The following is an 18770-nucleotide window of genomic DNA, read 5'->3' as shown; positions in this document are numbered from 1 at the left end:
TGCGCCTCTTCAGTGATGCCTAGGCCATGTATGACAGCTGATGGCAGAGCTGTTGAGGATCCATCCAGCCTTAGGGCTGAAGACTGAACAAACATACATACATACATACATACATACATACATACATACCTACCTACCTACCTACCTTCTGTCTACAATCTCATTCTCTTTCTGTTGCATCGAGTTCTTGCATCATGTTGGTTGTAGTTGCCAGACCTTTACAATCTAGCCTACATAGCTCCAGCACTGAAAGATACTCAGAAGTTTCTAACTATTGTGTTTCATTTTGTTTCAGATGGTGTACCAAATGCTGCTTGATTGGAAGCAGTCCAAGGACAATAAAGCAACTGTTGGAATTCTATGTCACAGTTTATGGAAAACAAGGCAGTATGATGCAGCAGTTTATTTAGCCAAAGAGAGATCATCATAACTTCATAAATATTTTTATCATATCTGAATATATCTTACATGAGGGACTTATATTTTTATATAACTAAATAGCATGGAATTTTCTCACGTTCCTTTATAATGCAAGGACTGATCTGGTATATAAGAGCATATTGTCTGCACTGGACAGTTTCAGACTTAGTTTAAAGACAACTATACTGAAACAAGATTGTCCAACTTTAATATTGACTTTTTATTATTAGAAGGCATGTTGCTGTCTCATAAATGACAATCTCATTAAACCTTTCTTTTGAAGAGGTAATTGTTCGAAACAGGATCTTTAGTCTGTATTTTAGTTTTCTATTTCTAGTTTATTTGTTTTATATTCTGTATTTAGGAATATACTAATCTTCAGATTAGCTTAGAAACATTAGCTGGATTAGTTTGACTAGACAATTTCATTTTTATGTATCTCAAGTGAGTATTAGTTTGTAAAGTCAGACTCCTTGGCTGAATGGTCAGTGTTGAGGCCTTCAGTTCAGAGGCTCCCGGGTTCATTTCCCGACCAAGTTGGAGATTTTAATGTTGTCTGATTAATTCTTCTGGCTTAGAGACTGGGTGTTTGTCCCAACACTTTCCTCTTCATACTCAGATAACATACCACACTACCAACCACAGCAGAAACATACAATAGTGATTACATCCCTCCACATAGGGTTGGGTGTCGTGCCTATTCCACATATGCGACTCAGTATGCACCTCCGACCCCACAAGTCTGGGAAGAGCTGTAGAGCGTAGTATTAACTCACCATCATTGTACAGTTCCAGTTTCCCAGATACTGTTAACGAGCCTCTTCCACTTCTTCCTGTCCATATACAACTTGTCCAGGAGAACATCATCCACTATCCATCCTCTGGTAACTAGATCAACCTTGATCATGTCCATCGGTTTTTAGGTCTCCCTGCAGGTCTTTTCCCCTCCACCTGTCTTTCCAAATGTATTCTGGCTGTTCTTGTAGGCTCCATCCTAATCACATGCCCGTACCACCGTAGACTGGATGTGCCAATTCCTTCTAGTAGGGACATCTTTATTCCGGCTTCTTTACTCACCTCCTCATTTCTTAACTGTCCATCTTAGTCTTCTGGATGGTGGATCTAAGAAATTTCATCTCTGATGCTTGCAGGCTTCATGAATCTCTTTTTGTGAAGGTGCACACTTCAATACCATAGGTCAATATTGTTATGAAATACCTGTTAAACATGAAAAGTTTGGCTGGTTTTGGAAACATGTAATCCCATAAGTGTTCTTATTTGTTGGTAGAATTGTGATCCCTTTTGCACCGTGTAATTTCCTTTCTGACCAAATTATCACTGGACATTATACTTCCATGGTAAGGAAAACTATCCACACACTCTTGCTGGTGGTCTCCTAGTTTTACACTTGCTGGACGTCCTTCTCTGTTAACTGCCTTCACCACTGTCTTGGTCTCGCTGATGTTGACGTTATATTCCTGGAATTGGGATTTCCGTACGTTGAGTCTGATCTGTACTTTCTCTTCTGTTTCACCCCAAATCATGATATCATCAGCAAAGGCCACTGCTTTCAGTTCACCTAACTTTTCCTTGACGTTCTTCATTATATTGTCCATAAGAGTGATGAACAGTAGTGGCGACAGTGCACTTCCTTGCTGAACTCCACTCTTGGTCTCAAACCATGATGATCAACCTTCCCCAATTTGTACGCAGGTAGTACAGTCTTTTTACAACATCACCGGGCGAGTTGGCCGTGCGCGTAGAGGCGCGCGGCTGTCAGCTTGCATCCGGGAGATAGTAGGTTCGAATCCCACTATCGGCAGCCCTGAAGATGGTTTTCCGTGGTTTCCCATTTTCACACCAGGCAAATGCTGGGGCTGTACCTTAATTAAGGCCACGGCCGATTCCTTCCAACTCCTAGGCCTTTCCTATCCCATCGTCGCCATAAGACCTATCTGTGTCGGTGCGACGTAAAGCCCCTAGCAAAAAAAAAAATTTTTACAACATCTGAATTTTCCTTACCAGTCCTTCAGGCACATTTCTTTTCCTCAGTCACTCTCAGATCTTGTCTTGTATAACACTATCATAGGCCTTAACTATCTGCCTGTAACTCATAATAATGTCAGTACTAGCATAGGGATATTGTGGGACATATATGATAGGAAATGAGAATCTGGACTAAAAAGATTACAGTGCTTCCTACGTAGTACTTTGGTTTCCATAAATATTAATTTTTTCCATATACAACACTGTTCCCAAACTAAATACACTAACTTATTTTAAAACTTAAGTTAAAAAACTCTTTATCAGTGGTTCCATTTGAATATATGACATAACTGATAATGCCCCTTAATCTGGAATCATTTAATTAATTTTCCAACCAGAATACCATAGCAGTAAGTTCTGAAACCATATGCTGTTTATAACACAGAGCAATACAGTGTTTCAAAACTAGTATGATTGATTTTTTTTTAAGGAGCTTGTTGAGTCATAAATGAGTTCTGAACAATATTATGAAGCAAATTTTTAATTAATTTTATAAACAAAATATGCACGTCATCTTATTGGAATCCTGCCAATAGCAGCCTTGAAGATGGTTTTCCTTGGTTACCCATTTTCACACCGGGCAAATGCTGGGCTGTACCTTAATTAAAGCCACAGCCACTACCCTACCCATCCTTGTGGTCCCAAAAACCTACACTGAGGAGTATTGTTTCCAATTAGCTTTGCATCACACTAACACAAGTAAGTCTTATGGCAATGATGGGATTTGAGTGGCAAGGAAGCTTAGTGTAAAAATGAAAGAACGTGGAAAATGATCTTCAGGGCTGCCGACAGTGGGGTTTGAACCCCCGCCCCTATTTCCTGAATGCAAAGTGACAGCTACTTTGTATGTGTTAGTGTTAACAAAAAAAAGAAAAAGAAGGAATTTGTTTGTTCCTCTTCCATTAGGTATATAATGTACAAGTTGAAGTTCTGCAATATGCATAAGAAGCATGAAGCTCTTATTTGCCATAAAAGAATATGAGAAAATGTGGGCTTTATATCTTTATCATGCTCTTCAAATTCAAGCTCTAGAAGTAAATCATTGCATTGACAGTTTTTATTTATTTAGTATATGATGCAAACACAACTGGCAGAATATGAAGTACAGAATATAATGACTATATATATACAGAATATGAAATGCAGGAATTAAGAACCAATTCTACATACATAATTAAATACAAACAGGATAATATCAACAGCTATTATACATTAAATTCAGTTGCACATAGCCAACAATCATTCTTCACCACTAGTATCACTACTAAATGGAAAGGTTAAATTTGCATGTCCAAGTTGTTGATCTCGGGCATGGCTTCACATGATGCATGATCGGGACATTCCAGCACTATGTGTTCATTTGTCTGTCAAACCTCCCTGCAGTCACAGTAGGGTGAGACAGCCCAACCCTACTGATGAAAAACAGAAGCATTTCCAGCCATGGGATAAGTGCTTTAACTGCTGGTGCTGTTCTATTCAGGATATATCTTTCTAGTAGTTTATAAGTGACACTGCAACTTTAAGATCAATTCAGGTCTTTTCCTGGCCTTAAAGAGCAATGACTTTTAGCCTTCTTGAAGACTGTGGAGAGATTTCCTGATTCCAATATATAGGAAAACCCTTCTTAACCGAACAAAAGGGGGCAGAGCCGTTTCAGATAACACACATTTTCAGATAAACCATGGGAACAATCCTTAGAGCAATCAGGACAAATATTCTACTCCTATGTGTATGCAGAATTGTTTAAATTCAAAATAGACTTCATTTAAATATAAAGTACAGTATTAAGACACACTATCTCCATGGCTCAGGTGGCAGGGTACAGGGCTCTCACCGCTGGGTTCCGTGGTTTAAATTCTGGTCACTCCATGTGAGATTTGTGCTGGACAAAGCAAAAGTGGGACAGGTTTTTTCTGGGTACTCTGGTTTTCCCTGTCACCTTTCATTCCAGCAACACTCTCCAATATCATTTTGTCTCATCTGTCTCCTTAATCATTGCCCCAGAGAAGTGCATCAGGCTTCAGCAGCTGGCACAATTCCTATCCTCTCCACTAGATGGACTTCATTCCACTCCTAACCCAGTCAAGTGACTGGAAATAGCCTGTGGATTTTCATTCATTTTCATTAAGACACACTATTTCATAAAATCAGAAATTTTCTTTTGAACTTTCTTCTCGCATTGATTGCGAGCAGCTATATCGTGCCACTGCCTGATGACCATTGTATCAGCTGGTGTGGATTTGCTGCTTTGTTTGACAAACTGTAAGTATAGATCCAGATAACAGCATTCATTTAGCACATTGCTGGGTAAACCACAGAAATAGGGCTTGGTTTAATTTCTTATTCGGGTTTTTTCATAGTGTTGCATTTTGAAATTTTTGACAGGATTTCCTGAAATTTTGCCTTTGTTTTTATCCAGTCAGATACAGCCTCCCATTTTCCATCTATCTAACTGCTCCAGTTATCTGTTCAGTTATCACAACACGTTTCCTTTCCACCAACATCTTAAAGTACCACACTTAAAGCACACTTGCACAGATAAGCATCAAAAGTAAAATACAATAGTATGTAGAAAGGCTTCCTGGTCAATATTTGGTGAGCAGGTACCGCAACACTTGCGATGTCAAATAATGAGGGGAATGTGCTGTAGAAGGGGGAAGTTACTGGTATGCAGGGTACCAGAATGTGGGGTAGGGGTAAAAGAATGATAATCACTTGCTACAAGGAACGTTGCCAGCTCAATTTTGAGCACCCATCCTGCATTTTTTTTTTTCCAATGTCATTTGAATTAAGTCAGGTTTCGGCTTAATGTAATTTGGATAAATGGGGAGCTGAAAACCTCTGTCAACCATTGTTTTGTAGCTGGACTTTAGTTCTGTAGTAGTTCAGGGGTAATCCCATCTACTCCTACAGCTTTTCCATTTTTGAGGGAGATCAAACATCATCTAACTTATAGAGAAAATAGTCTCCTGTATTATGATGTTGGGTTTCCCATTTGGCTTACCTAAGTTTAGATTTTACCTGTCTGGTGAACTTATGTTTTGTCATTGTGGAGGTAATAACAAGATTGTTTTCTGTTGCTTCTACATTAACAAATGTAGGTTTCTCTGATTTTACGAAAGTACAACCTAATTTTTGTATCAGAGACCAACCTTCAGACTGGAATGGGTAAAATTTATACCTTCAAGAGCATTTATCCTTCTCACTCTCCTAGCACAATCAAGTGATTGTATCAGTTTTGTAGCTTTCTCACTGCTGCTGTTTTCCTCACTCTTCACTCAGTCTGCTGGACTCCTCACTCCATCTTGATATCGTGAAAGCCTCTTGGAATCATTCAGCCTATGCTGGTAGCATATTCCCATTTTCATCATTCTGATGGTAGCCCCAGGATGTGTGGTGACTGTTGAAATCTCCATTGATAATGTTATAATTGGAGGGAACTATAAGGAAAGTGTTAGGCCAGCCAGTAGGTGGAGGTTTGTAGATTTTGGTGATCAGTGTTCTTAATTTTTACAGATGTAGAGCAGAAAATATGATCAATGTATGGGAGGACGTTGAACTGGGCTATGTTGTTCTTAATATAAGTGGCGATGCCATATTTAGTGTGGTGGTGTGCTGCCATAAATTTATAAGGTTATTTTACTTCTAGCCAACAGCTGTTAGTCACTTTCCCTCTGAATTTCTTGCAGTACGACATCAGCTGAGTGTTTCGCTTAAGACTTTAGCGAGGAATTCACTCTTGGCTCTAATAAGCTGTGGGTCAATTGTCCGTGTTTGAAATTGTAAGTCCTTAAAAGGATGAGGGCAGTATTGTGGCATCTGATCGGTCACCCATTTAGCACCACCCTGGGAGCACTTGTAGCTTAAGGAAGCTGCAGATGGAATTAACTCTACTTCCCAAAATATGACAGTAAATGAAGAAGTTGACCTGTACAGGAGGGAAATGGCTCACCAAGGAAATTGACTGCACTCTTTGGGTCGTGCAGTTGTTAGTTTGCATTCTGGGGATGGTGGGTTCGAACCCCACTGTCATGAGTCCTGAAATGGTTTTCCATGGTTTCCCATTTTTACACCAGGCAAATGCTGGAGCTTTATCTTAATTGTCACAGGTGTTTCCTTCCCAGTCTAGTTAATGTGACATAAAGCCAATAGCAAAAACAAGATCGGGGAAAATAGCTCCATTTTGTATTAGTGAACACTTGCTTTGTTAAGAGATTCATGGAAAGGAAAGCTGCTAAATTCAGCATTACTGGATTACATTGTCATTTGAGCATAAATATTAATATATGCTCAAACAAACAATCAAACCATGGAGGAAGGCACCATTTTAATAAAGCCCAGGAAAACTAAGAAGCTTACATGTCAATGTATGCAAAATTTTCTGAATGGGAAGTCCTGTCATATGGTAAGACACCTGCTGTGGGATGAGCAAATACCCATGAAAACAAAAATGACATTGTACAAGTCCTATTATACACCAATTCTTACATACAGTCTCGAAACCACAACATGACCAATAGAGATAATTCCAAACTTCAGGCAGCTGAAATGAAATTCCTACGCACTATGATCCAGAAAACCAGGAAAGACAAGATTATGAATGAGAAAATTAGAGAAGAAGTAGGAATAGACAATTCTCTCCTAAATAAGATTCAGATATCAAGACTGAAGTGGTTTGGTCACATGAAGAGGATGCCAGTAAACAGAACTGCAAGGAAGGAATTTGACAGAAAGGTAGAAGGAAGACGACCCGTGGGAAGGCCACGAAGGAAATGGATAGATTTAGTTAAGAGCGATGTAATGCTGAGAGGTCATGATTGGGACAAGTTGGTGGAGGAAGAATGGTACAAGGACAGGATGAGATGGAGGAGGCTCATATACCACACCCGGGAAACTGGAGATGGTTTAGGATGATGGTGATGATGAAGGGTATAGTTTACGTTAAACTGAATGCTTATTTGTTTGAGAGATTATTATGGTGTGAATTAGGATCTTATTTTCTGCCGTATGTTGTAACTGTACTTCAGAAGAACTACTTTGGCGAATTTATGGACTTGGGGAAATGACTGGCTGTAGGTAACACGCCTGTTGTCGTCTTCAGTGAAGATTATTCCACTTACCAGCTGCTACATAAACTCTTTCCATTATGGGGAATGGCCTGATGCCAGAGGAAAAGTTAGTCTTATAAAACTACAGAATTGCCATAAATGCCCTTTGAGAAAACATTGACTTCTCTCCCTTTATGGTATATGTAACATTCCTACAATTTAAACTTTAGATTGAATACTTTCAAATTTCATTAAAAATTGAATTCAAAGTCTCTTATAAGGACAGCATTTTGAGACAAAGTTTAAAAAAAGTTATCCTACTTATATTTGCTTAAAAGGTTGTTTTACTGTATATAATATGACTTGCTACAAGAAGTAGAACTACTATCTGTTTCAGTTTTAGTGTTTATGTAGTACATGTTTGTCTTGCATGTTTGATAATTTTGTACAAAATTTACAAACTTATGATAAGTTGTGGTGTTAGACCTTGTTCATATAGTTGCCCTTCCATGCATAACGCAATGTAAACTTGTACTATAAATATGTTCTTAACTGTAAAATTGTTTTTCTTACTTTGCCCACTTAGACCATTAGTGCTTTTTGAATAGTAAAGAGTTATTAAACCAGTTTTTGTTGTTGGAAGTTGTCTGTTATGTATGCACTAATGAATCTTGTTTTTAGCTTCCAACTCCAGATAACTGAGTTCGTGAAGGTTGTGCAATATAAGCTGGAAAATGTGGTTTGCGTACCAGGTCACAAGTAAGGGTATTTTATTGAATGTCAGAAATATGAATTTATATTGTGGAATAAAATTGTCATGACTGTATGAATAATCCCTGCATCTTAATCCTGATTTTAGGAAGAAAAATTTGAAAAATGTTTTGTATCATTTTATTACTGAAAAGTGTTAATACATATTACATAATCATGCTGCCACGCTAAGGAAAGAGGCAGTAACTGCAGACATTAAAAACATGGAGTTTTTTGGTATAGTTGGAATTGTCTGTGTTGCATCATAATACTGCCTTAAAAAGCAGTAACATGATTATTTTTTCAAAGTATAAGGAAAAATCAGTTACTGCCTTTGCAGTCTTCTTGACATCTATAAAGACAGAAATCAGTAAGTAGAATACAGAAGTACTGCATTTTAAGGTGGTACATTCATTCCGTGCTCAACATTGACAGAAGGCAGTAAATACTGGCTACAATGTAAGAAAGTAGTGTCTGCACATTGCTATCTCATTTATTTTATTGTTGGTAATTGTTCTTGTAAAACCTGTGCCAGAACTATATTTTCCTGCTTGTTTTATAGTTCCCTAATGTGTTAGTTTCAGCATCATCCATAAAGTAGAAACTAATAAGATATTGATTAAACTTTGATCTCATTTTTCAAGTGCAGGTAGTTACTGCCTTTTTCCTTAACACGGCAGCATAGCTTTAAAAGTAAAACACAGAGGTCAAAAATCTTACTTCCGAATGGCATACTTCTTTAGAGACTTGGCATGAAAATGCAAATTAGAAAATTCATCAGGCAGTATGAAAATGGCAAACATTCATAAATTAACTTAATGAGTTTTGGTTGTAAACCCAGGATATCATATACACCTCTTCCAAAATTAAATTAACATCATTTTACTTTTGAAATACAGGATAAACCCGAACTCCACTGACAAACTTTCGGAGGTGGTTTAGGGATACCTTCTGGGTATATCCCTCTGGTAGCTTAGAATAATAATGTAACTATGATTTATTTGGTTTATTACCCCAATCATCCTTGTTTCTTTGAAAATACCTTCACAACAGTGAAACAGCCTGTAATATGCAATAACCAAAACGTACAACACAAAACACAGCGTAATGCAGCAAACTCCCGGACGAAACACATGCACCTTTATCACTGTTTCGGTAACAATAACATTATTTTCAGTGTAATGCAGATAATAAAGCTAATTGGGACAATAAACCGAACTAAATTAAATTACTCTGTACCGAGCCACTAGAGATCACAGGTCCCTTTTACCAATATACTCAGAAGGTATCCCTGAACAACCACCAAAAGTTTGTTGGTAGAATTCGGGTTTAGCCTGGTTTTTTTTTTTTTTTTGTTTTTTTTTTTTTTTTTTACATCCCTATTGGAGCACTTTAGTCAGTCATATACATTAAAGTCTAATAGTATTAAATAGTCAGCTTTTCAGCTGTATATCTAAATTGATTTTAAAATTTAGATAAATTTTGTAGTTAGAAACATGTTTAATTTCCATCATAGCAATTACACACATCATTTCCCTCGTAATGTGGAGCTTAATACTTTGTAGCTCAATTGTCTTTTGAAATTTGGAGGTAAAAAAAAGTAACATTCCATATTAAATAACTAGAGAAAGAATGGATGTTATCTTAATTTGGCTTGTGTGTCTTGAGTAAAAGTACTGTCATCCATTTTTCTATTCCTCATCTTTTTCATGTTTGATGAGAAGATACCGAGCCTCATATTTATTATTATTTATCTTATTTCCAAAAGTAGTTAGAGATCATAAAAGCAGAACTTGATGTTCGGAAGCAAAATTATTAAACTTTTCACAGAATCCTACTTGTGTGTGCATGAGAATACCTGCTTCTCATGTTGTAATTTTGAACAAATAAATATGTATACAGATTTTAAAAGAGTAAATTCATGACAGACCAACTAGGAGAGCAAAGAACTAGTCATAGTATCTATTTTAACTTATGATCAAGTAAACATCTGTTGTATTCTGACTTCCTATGGAATATTGAGCAAAGATTCCCTATAAAGTGGTATTCTGTGAACATTCGTACACAGAAGAGAAAAGGGAAACAGGCTGTGGCATTGTTAATGTTGGTATTTTAGAACATGTTTCTAAAAAGAAAAGGCATGCCTACCATAGCTGAAATTACCTGGAAGTACTTTGGTAGAAAACTGTCAAATTTACCAGTATTATAGCGTTCTTGAACTAGTGTACTAAGGTCTAATGTTAAGTTATTTCTGTATTTAAATAGATTTTAAAAATCTCTGTACAAAATCATTTTATGGTTGTATATTTTTGTACATGTCCTGGAGATGCAGAAATCACATCACTACTTGTAAATTTTAACTTGCATTTTAATCTGTAAATCTCTAAATTTTTTTTTACTGTGATTGATACTGAAATACAAACTGTTTAATGAATCTCTTGCTGTTCATTATAGTCCCTTGTTGCTTATAGTAATACTTTGTCATGAAGTTTTAGGCACCTGTAGGCTAAATTACCTATTGCAATATTGCAGAACATGCATTACTATTGGTTTGTTTGTTTGTTTGTTTGTTTTGAAACTTTTTCCCTGTCAACTTTTTTCCAGGCTACACCATTATTAGAATTCTTCAACTGAAAGAAAACTGTTTTCTGCTCTATTTATACACTCTGTCAACAAAGAAAAGAAAGCAGTACACCAAGATGGCATTGCCTGAATCACATTAAACTTGATATAGGTGATTATACCATATATATATATATATAAGTGATTACAGTATCAAAGCACAAGGATAGTCGATTGTAGAAAACTCGGCTCATGATAGACCATGTGGATAAACCTCTGGCTTAGATGTATGATGTGATATGAATAGATGTGGAGGCTTACAGGTTTCATATGGTATCCTGTAGCATATATGTTCATATTTTTCTGGAACTGGTCGTATAACACATGTAAACTCCTAGCTTGCTGAAGTTGGCACCCCAGTTTGTCCCAGGCATGTTCAGTGGGCAGTAAGTCTGGCAATTGGGCAGATCAGGATGGTGTGGCAATGATGTTGAGGCATTTCTATGAACCCTTGCTGTGTGCAACTGAACATTATCATGTTGAAAAATGCTCTTGGAAGCCCAATCATGAAAGGCAACACTAACAGCTACAGAATATCCTGTATATATGCTGTCAGTGTTCCTCATATCACTACTAAAGGTGACAGACGACTGTTATATGCAATGCCCTCCAGACCAGCATACCAGACATGGGGGGAGTTTGTTGCACCACAACAAAGGCAGGTTTGAAGCACTCGCCACAAAGCCTCTAGACACAAACAGGGCTCTTGTCAATGCACAGACAACCTCCTTCCAGTTCGTAGAAGTCTGTCATTTATGACATCACTGGGTCGGTGTCAACAGCAGGACTTGTGATGAGTGCCGTGAGACTACATTTTTTTTGGCCAAGCGCCTGCGGTCTGTCAGTGGTGCTATATGTGTCTGGATGGTGGACACCATAGCAGTTGGATCTGCTTGTGCTTGTCACAGTGTCAGACGTCCGATCTTTTCCCGTGGTGGTCAGTCAAAGTTATCCTGAGCACATTTGCAATGTGTACATTCCCTCACGCATGCACTGTTCCCAATGAACTCCTAACGCGTTTGGTCAGAACAGCCTAGGTGGTGGGTATTTCGTTGATATGACAATCCAGCCTCATACATTCTTCTTGACATGACAATCCAGCCTCATACATTCCAATCAAGTGCCCACCCTCAAGCTCTGATAACTCACCAAAATCTTTAATTAATCCTTCAGCATAAAACGAGACTTCAAAAACATCCTGAAAAATATGATTTTCTACAACAGTATAAATGTAACTACAGCTGCTAAACAAAACCAAATTGCATTCTCGAATGAAAATCATCAAAACCAAATTAGACAAACGTTGAACACTTTTCTTTTTATTATACCAAGGATTTTAACTAGGTAATGTTGTCATCTGTTCAATCAACTGTCTAACCAGATCCCACATATCCCCAGCACTTCTTCCTCCTCGTCCTCTTTTTCTGCAGTTCTCATAATTTGACTATCTTAAACAATGGTTATAAACCAACTTATATTTGTTGTAATTCTCAGAGCTTTTTACCTGTTGGTGTTTTAGTTCTGCGCTTCTTTCATTTATTTATGATTGGAAAGTCAGTGATACACCAACGCTGTCTGTTCACGCTTTAATAATGATATCTCTGAAACCTACAGCAGAAATACGTACAGTACAAGCTACCAATTACATAACTCGTATCTATAAGACAAAAAATATTAAATGGAATCATTCTCGTCTGTCTTCTAAAAGAAATTTGCAGACATTGATGAGACATAGAACTCTGTAGAACAGTGGACAAAGTCAGAGCTATGAAGAAATATATTTGATGGCTAAAGGGGAATACAAAAAAAAATTGTTGAAAAGGAAACAAGAAAGGTGGAAAGAATTTTGTTCAATTCCAACCAAATATTACCCCTGGTGACTCATTAATTTATTTATTTTATGCCTTCGTATGTGGCGAAGTTAGAGCTCACAGCCCTCTCTTACACTTGACCACAAGAAGTTAATTAGGTCAGATAATTTTAATAATAATCTTACTACAATTGAGACTGAAAATGGATTCACCACTTCTGAGGTTTTAATGAACGAATTTGTGTAATATTACAGTAATGTAGATCTGTCATTAACCTGTGGGTAGCACCACTTTCCTTTCGTGTGATGCGCTTCTCTCTGGCGCTACCAGATGGCCTCTGGATGTCCCCTGCCAGCTACGGTGTGAGGGAGGGGGTGAGTGAGTGGGAATAGCTCTGGACATGAGGGACAGAGATGTTATTTTTGCTAGAGTGTTAGTGGCAGTGTAGCCCTGCATTGTGTAGCTTAGTCCTGCACCAGTGTATTAACTACCTATACAGCATGTATTGATTGTTCACATGACAATGTTTAATATAGTTACTCAAGTTTACCGTTGTTTATATGATCGCTTCTTGCATCGTATGAGAGAACCAGCCTCATGGCAATACGGTCCACTATTTTCAACTTTAATCATGCCCATCATGGGCCGGATGCATAGAAAGTGTACTTTAAAATTAATGGATTGTGCATACTGTGAACTAAATGTAGTCTCGAGAGTGTTGTGACTGTGATGCAATATACGCTTGTAGCATATCGGCCAGTCATTTGAACGTGTGTATGGAAGCAGCCATCTTGCGGCATGACATCACATTCATTATTATTTATAAGCTTCATTTTCTGTATTGATTGGATTCACTGTACAGACAAGAAATGTGTTCCACCTATCAAAACTTATTTATTATAAATGGATTTACATTAGTTCCGGTGTCGGCCTTCCATGGCCATCATCAGCTAGTACATTATTATATTACAGCCATTAGACAATATCACAAAGATGTTATTATGTTTAGATCGTCCCCATGTCTAATGGGGATGAAAATAAAATATAATGTAGTAGTGTTTTGTCTATGTGGGGTTAAAATATCTGTGATCAATGTGGTAAAGAAGGCTACAGTAAGCTAAAACCTATTGAGTGTACATTGGACATATTGAGTACATTAAACATATTTAAATACATAAAGCATGGTACAAAACACTTAATAAGTTAAACACACTAAAATATGGTACATGTATGTTAAAACATTTGTTAAAATGTGATAGTTCGTGTTCCGTGGAGTTCCTTCTTCAATCTTCTTTGTAGTTCTTGTGCTTCTATATCTATGTTAATTTAGTTGCATAAAATGGTCTTTGAGAATATTCTATGGCTGATGTATGTCATATTGATTCATGGTGAAAACCTTTGTCGTGAAAATTTTTAAGTACTGTGTAATTCAACCGTTGATGTACTTCAGTAAGTTTTATGACAGATTGCAAGTCCTGAGTTTAAATTTTGATTACGAACTGTTGGTGGCGGCACCTCTCTCGTCTGTATTCATGTTGTAGTTATTATCTGTAAAGATAAGCTAATATAAGTATAGTGTGCGTATGAAGGAATGCCTGGGGTGTGAATGTAAATGAAAAGAGAGTACTTACTGTTGTTGTTGTTGTTGTTGTTGTTGTTGTTGTTGTTGTTGTTGTTGTTGTTGAGGTCGTTTAGCGTTATGTTTGGAAGCTTGCTCTGTTCTACTATGAGTGCGTCTGGGACTTATGTTAGCTGTGGAGAGGGATGTAGTTGGAGGGGTAGGAGGAGTGGCTATTGTGGAGGTAAGGGTGGGGTTAGGCTTGTGATTCGTCAGTTTATTAGGGCATGCTATATTCGGTTTATTTACTATTTTGAGATAGTCATTTTTTAATGCAGGAATGGCTTTATCAAAGATGATGCTGGTTTTCTATATAATGGAAAATTCTAAGTTACCATGGAGGGAATTAGATGTTTTTCACCAATAAAGCTTGTCACAAACAGATCAGATGTAAGGCTTTTCAGGTGTTTGGTCTAATAACCAGCGTTTCGTCGTAGCAACTTGAGCACCTTCGAAATAGATGAATTCATGAATTTACTTGAATTTGCCATAAACAACAACTACTTCCAATTTCACAGATACCATATACCAGCAACAAGGCCTACGAATGGGATCTCCACCTAGAAAACACGTCAATCAATAAAATAGATTATATATATTTTTGGTGCAGATTTGTTGACGACATCTTTGTAATCATAGATAGTAGATCCACTGACGCAGATACTATACTAGACAAACTTAACACATTGGACCCCCATATTAAATTCACTAAAGAAACTGAAAATAACTGTACCTTAAATTACTTAGACTTAATAACTACACAACAACCACTTACCTTACAAAATCTACAGGAAACACACACACACACCCCTTAAATACCATAAAAATAGATTCCATTCATCGTAACACACACAAAAGAGCAGCCTTTTATAGCATGGTATATAGAGTCTTTAATATTCCAATGACAATAGAAGATCTAAATAATTAATTCAAATTAATCCACAACATAGCCAAGTATTGAATAGGTGGTTTTTTATTAAATTATCCTTGATATCTTTGCCTAACGTTATCTTCAATACGGAACAATAATGAGAGTTGTTACTTGTAATAGCCAAACATAACGGATACAGCAAAGAAATGGTCAACAAAATCATTCACAAGATAAAATCCCAACCTAAAACCAAATTAACAAAAACAGCCAAATCCAAGAATGATTATGCCTTATTTACCTTCAACAATACCCATATATATACTATAACTGATATTTTCAAGAAGGACAACCTGAAAATAGCATTCAAAACCACACACAACAGCACCAACACCAAAACAGTCAACAATAACAGTAAATATAACCAGTAAATATAACCAATCAGGTGTTTACCATATCAAATGCAACCACTGTGACAAGTTATATTGGATGCACAGGCAGGAACTTCACCATCTGCTACAATGAACATATAAATACAGTAAAACACAACCATTTCTCATCAATAGGCCAACATATAGAAGAATCTAAGCATAGTTTCACAGACATCAATAATGATACGACTATATTAATCGTAAACTCTAAGGGCCCCCTGCTCAACATAACCGAAGATTTCTATATTTCTCCGGACCAATACGCCAATCCCAATCACAATATTAACGACATTACAGAGAAAACCAGCATCATCTTTGATAAAGCCATTCCTGCATTAAAAAATGACTATCTCAAAATAGTAAACAAACAGGATATAGCACACCCTAATAAACTGACGAATCACAAGCCTAACCCCACCCCTACCTCCACAACAGCCACTCCACCTAGATCCTTCTCCACAGCTAACATGAGTCCCAGACGCACTCATAGTAGAACACCGCAAGCTTCCAAACATAACGGTACACGACCTCAACAACAACAGTAAGTACTCTTTTTTCATTTCCATACACACACCACAGGCATTTCTTCATATGCACACTATACTTATATTAGCTTTTCTTTCCAGATAACTACAACATGAATACAGATGAGAGAGGTGTCGCCACCAACAGTTCCTAATCAAAATTTAAACTCAAGACTTGCAATCTGTCATAATACTTACTGAAGTACATCAACAGTTGAATTACACAGTACTAAAAAAATTTTCATGACAAAGGTTTTCACCACGAATCAATATGACATACATCAGCCATAGAATATTCTCGAAGATCATTTTATGCAACTAAATTAACATAAATATAGAAGCACAAGAACTACAAAGAAGATTGAAGAAGGAACTCCACGCAACACGAACTCTCAAATTTTAACAAATGTTTTAACATACATGTACCATATTTTAGTGTGTATAACTTAAGTGTTTTATACTGTGCTTTATGTATTTTAATATGTTTAATGTACTCAGTATATCCAATGTACACTCAATAGGTTTTAGCTTACTGTAGCCTTCATTACCACATTGATCACAGATATTTTAACCCCACGTAGACAAAACACTACTACAATATATTTTATTTTCATCCCCATTAGACATGGGGATGATCTATACATAACATCTTTGTGATATTGTCTAATGGCTGTAATATAATAATGTACTAGCTGATGATGCCATGGAAGTCCGAAACTGGTACTAATGTAAATCCATTTATAATAAATAAGTATTGATAGGTGGAACACATTTCTTGCCTGTACAGTGAACAATATTTGAAATTAAGAGGGTTTCTCCTATTCAACACAAAGATGTTTATTAACGTGAAAGAATCACATATCGTTCACATGCGGTACTAGTTTCAGCATCAATTATGTGCCATCATCAGCCACAAAGTCAAATCGGGCAAACACAATAAAACCTTAAAACAACTTTAAACACACTATACCACCTGCATGGATGAATATGAAATATGACTTGAAAACAACTTTAAAAACACCCTATAACACTTGCACAGATGAATGTAAAATAAAATATGATACATGATGAAGTTGCATTAAATGTTGCATCAACGGTTGAATTACACAGTACTTAAAAAATTTTCATGACAAGAGTTTTCAACACACATCAATGACATACATCAGCCATAGAATATTTTATGCAACTAAATTAACATAAATATAGAAGCACAAGAACTACGAAGAAGATTGCAACTTAAATGCAACTTCGTCATGTACCATATTTTATTTTACATTCATCTGTGCAAGTGTTATAGTGTGTTTTTAAAGTTGTTTTAAAGTCATATTTCATATTCATCCATGCAGGTGTTATAGTGTATTTAAAGTTGTTTTAAGGTTTTATTGTGTTTGCCCAATTTGACTTTGTGGCTGATGATGGCACATATTTGATGCCGAAACTAGTACCGCATGTGAACAATATGTGATTCTTTCACGTTAATAAACATCTTTATATTGAATAGGAGGAACCCTCTTAATTTCAAATATTGTAATCCCACTTCAATACGGATCATTAAATTTCTAAATATTAATGTACAGTGAATCCAATCAATATGGAAAATGAAGCTTATAAATAATAATACGGAAGCCAACCAGGCAAAACGTAATGCATTCAAATACCAAAACCTGAAAATTAAACTAATGAACGCAACCAAAAGCACTGCCTTTTTGAAGGAATGACTTTCAAACAACTTAACACAGAAATTTCTCCAGAAATACACTAACAAACATAGACGAACCACTCAGACATACAAAACAGGACTAATAAAATCTGGTTGTCTGTCTGTTAGGTCAGCAGCCCAGAGGCTGGTTGGATCCTCAAATAGCACCACCAAAGGTTATGCGGTTATAAGGAAACCGCAAAAACCAATGGCAGCACCAAAATGAGGCATACTAGGCAAGACGAGGAGTGAGGTAGTTTGCCATTGCTTTCCTCACTGGGTCAGCAAGTGCTATTGCAGCACGACTGACCCTATGAGCAACACCTTTCATAGCACTCAGATGCACTAGTCGTGCTCTGAATGTCATTACTCAGCACCACCCATACCCCAGCAGCTTCCATATTGTCACAGCCATGGATGAGACTGGGACTTCGGTGGAAGCTACATTTTACTCTGGCCTGTGCCAAGAGATGGATACAAAAGTACTGTATCCATCAAGAAATGGCAGCAGGCACAAAAATCTGGTTAAAAGAAGAAATAAAATTCCTGTATCGCAAGAACCACCACCTCAATAATGAACTTTACTCAACACATCTCAAAGCATCCCATGAACTCCCATAGCTACTGGAATTACTTTCCACAGATTTCCAAAGATAAAATAGAGGCATCCCACTCTGATGAGTCTAGTGTCAGACCTAAGACGAAACACTGGTTAACAGAGCAAACGCCTGAAAAGACTTACATCTGATATGTTTTTGACATTTTTGACATGCTCTATTGGTGAAAAATATCTAATTCCCTCCATGGAAATTTAGAATTTTCCACACATGATAGTGTCAACACCCTCGGCCTACTTTGGAACCCGTCAACAGACCATTTCCTGATAAGAAGCATTTCAAGAACAATGGATAACAAGATCCCTTCAAGGCACCT

The 18770-nt window shown here is 37.0% G+C and overlaps 1 protein-coding gene across 1 annotated transcript in view; it reads left to right on the top strand.

The window, feature by feature from the left end:
* Positions 1-2151, top strand: part of imd (immune deficiency) — a 71632-nt gene extending 69481 nt beyond the window's left edge. The window contains exon 5 of the mRNA XM_067146309.2: positions 296-2151. Within this exon, the coding sequence (XP_067002410.2) occupies positions 296-430 (135 nt within the window). The 3' untranslated portion in view covers positions 431-2151. The remainder of the gene's footprint in view (positions 1-295) is intronic.
* Positions 2152-18770: the final 16619 nt, after the last annotated feature.

This window comes from Anabrus simplex, chromosome 4 (genome assembly GCF_040414725.1).
Source record: "Anabrus simplex isolate iqAnaSimp1 chromosome 4, ASM4041472v1, whole genome shotgun sequence".
NCBI lineage: Eukaryota > Metazoa > Arthropoda > Insecta > Orthoptera > Tettigoniidae > Anabrus > Anabrus simplex.
Note: the sequence above shows the minus strand (reverse complement) of the source record. Positions and strands in the feature narration are given on the sequence as shown.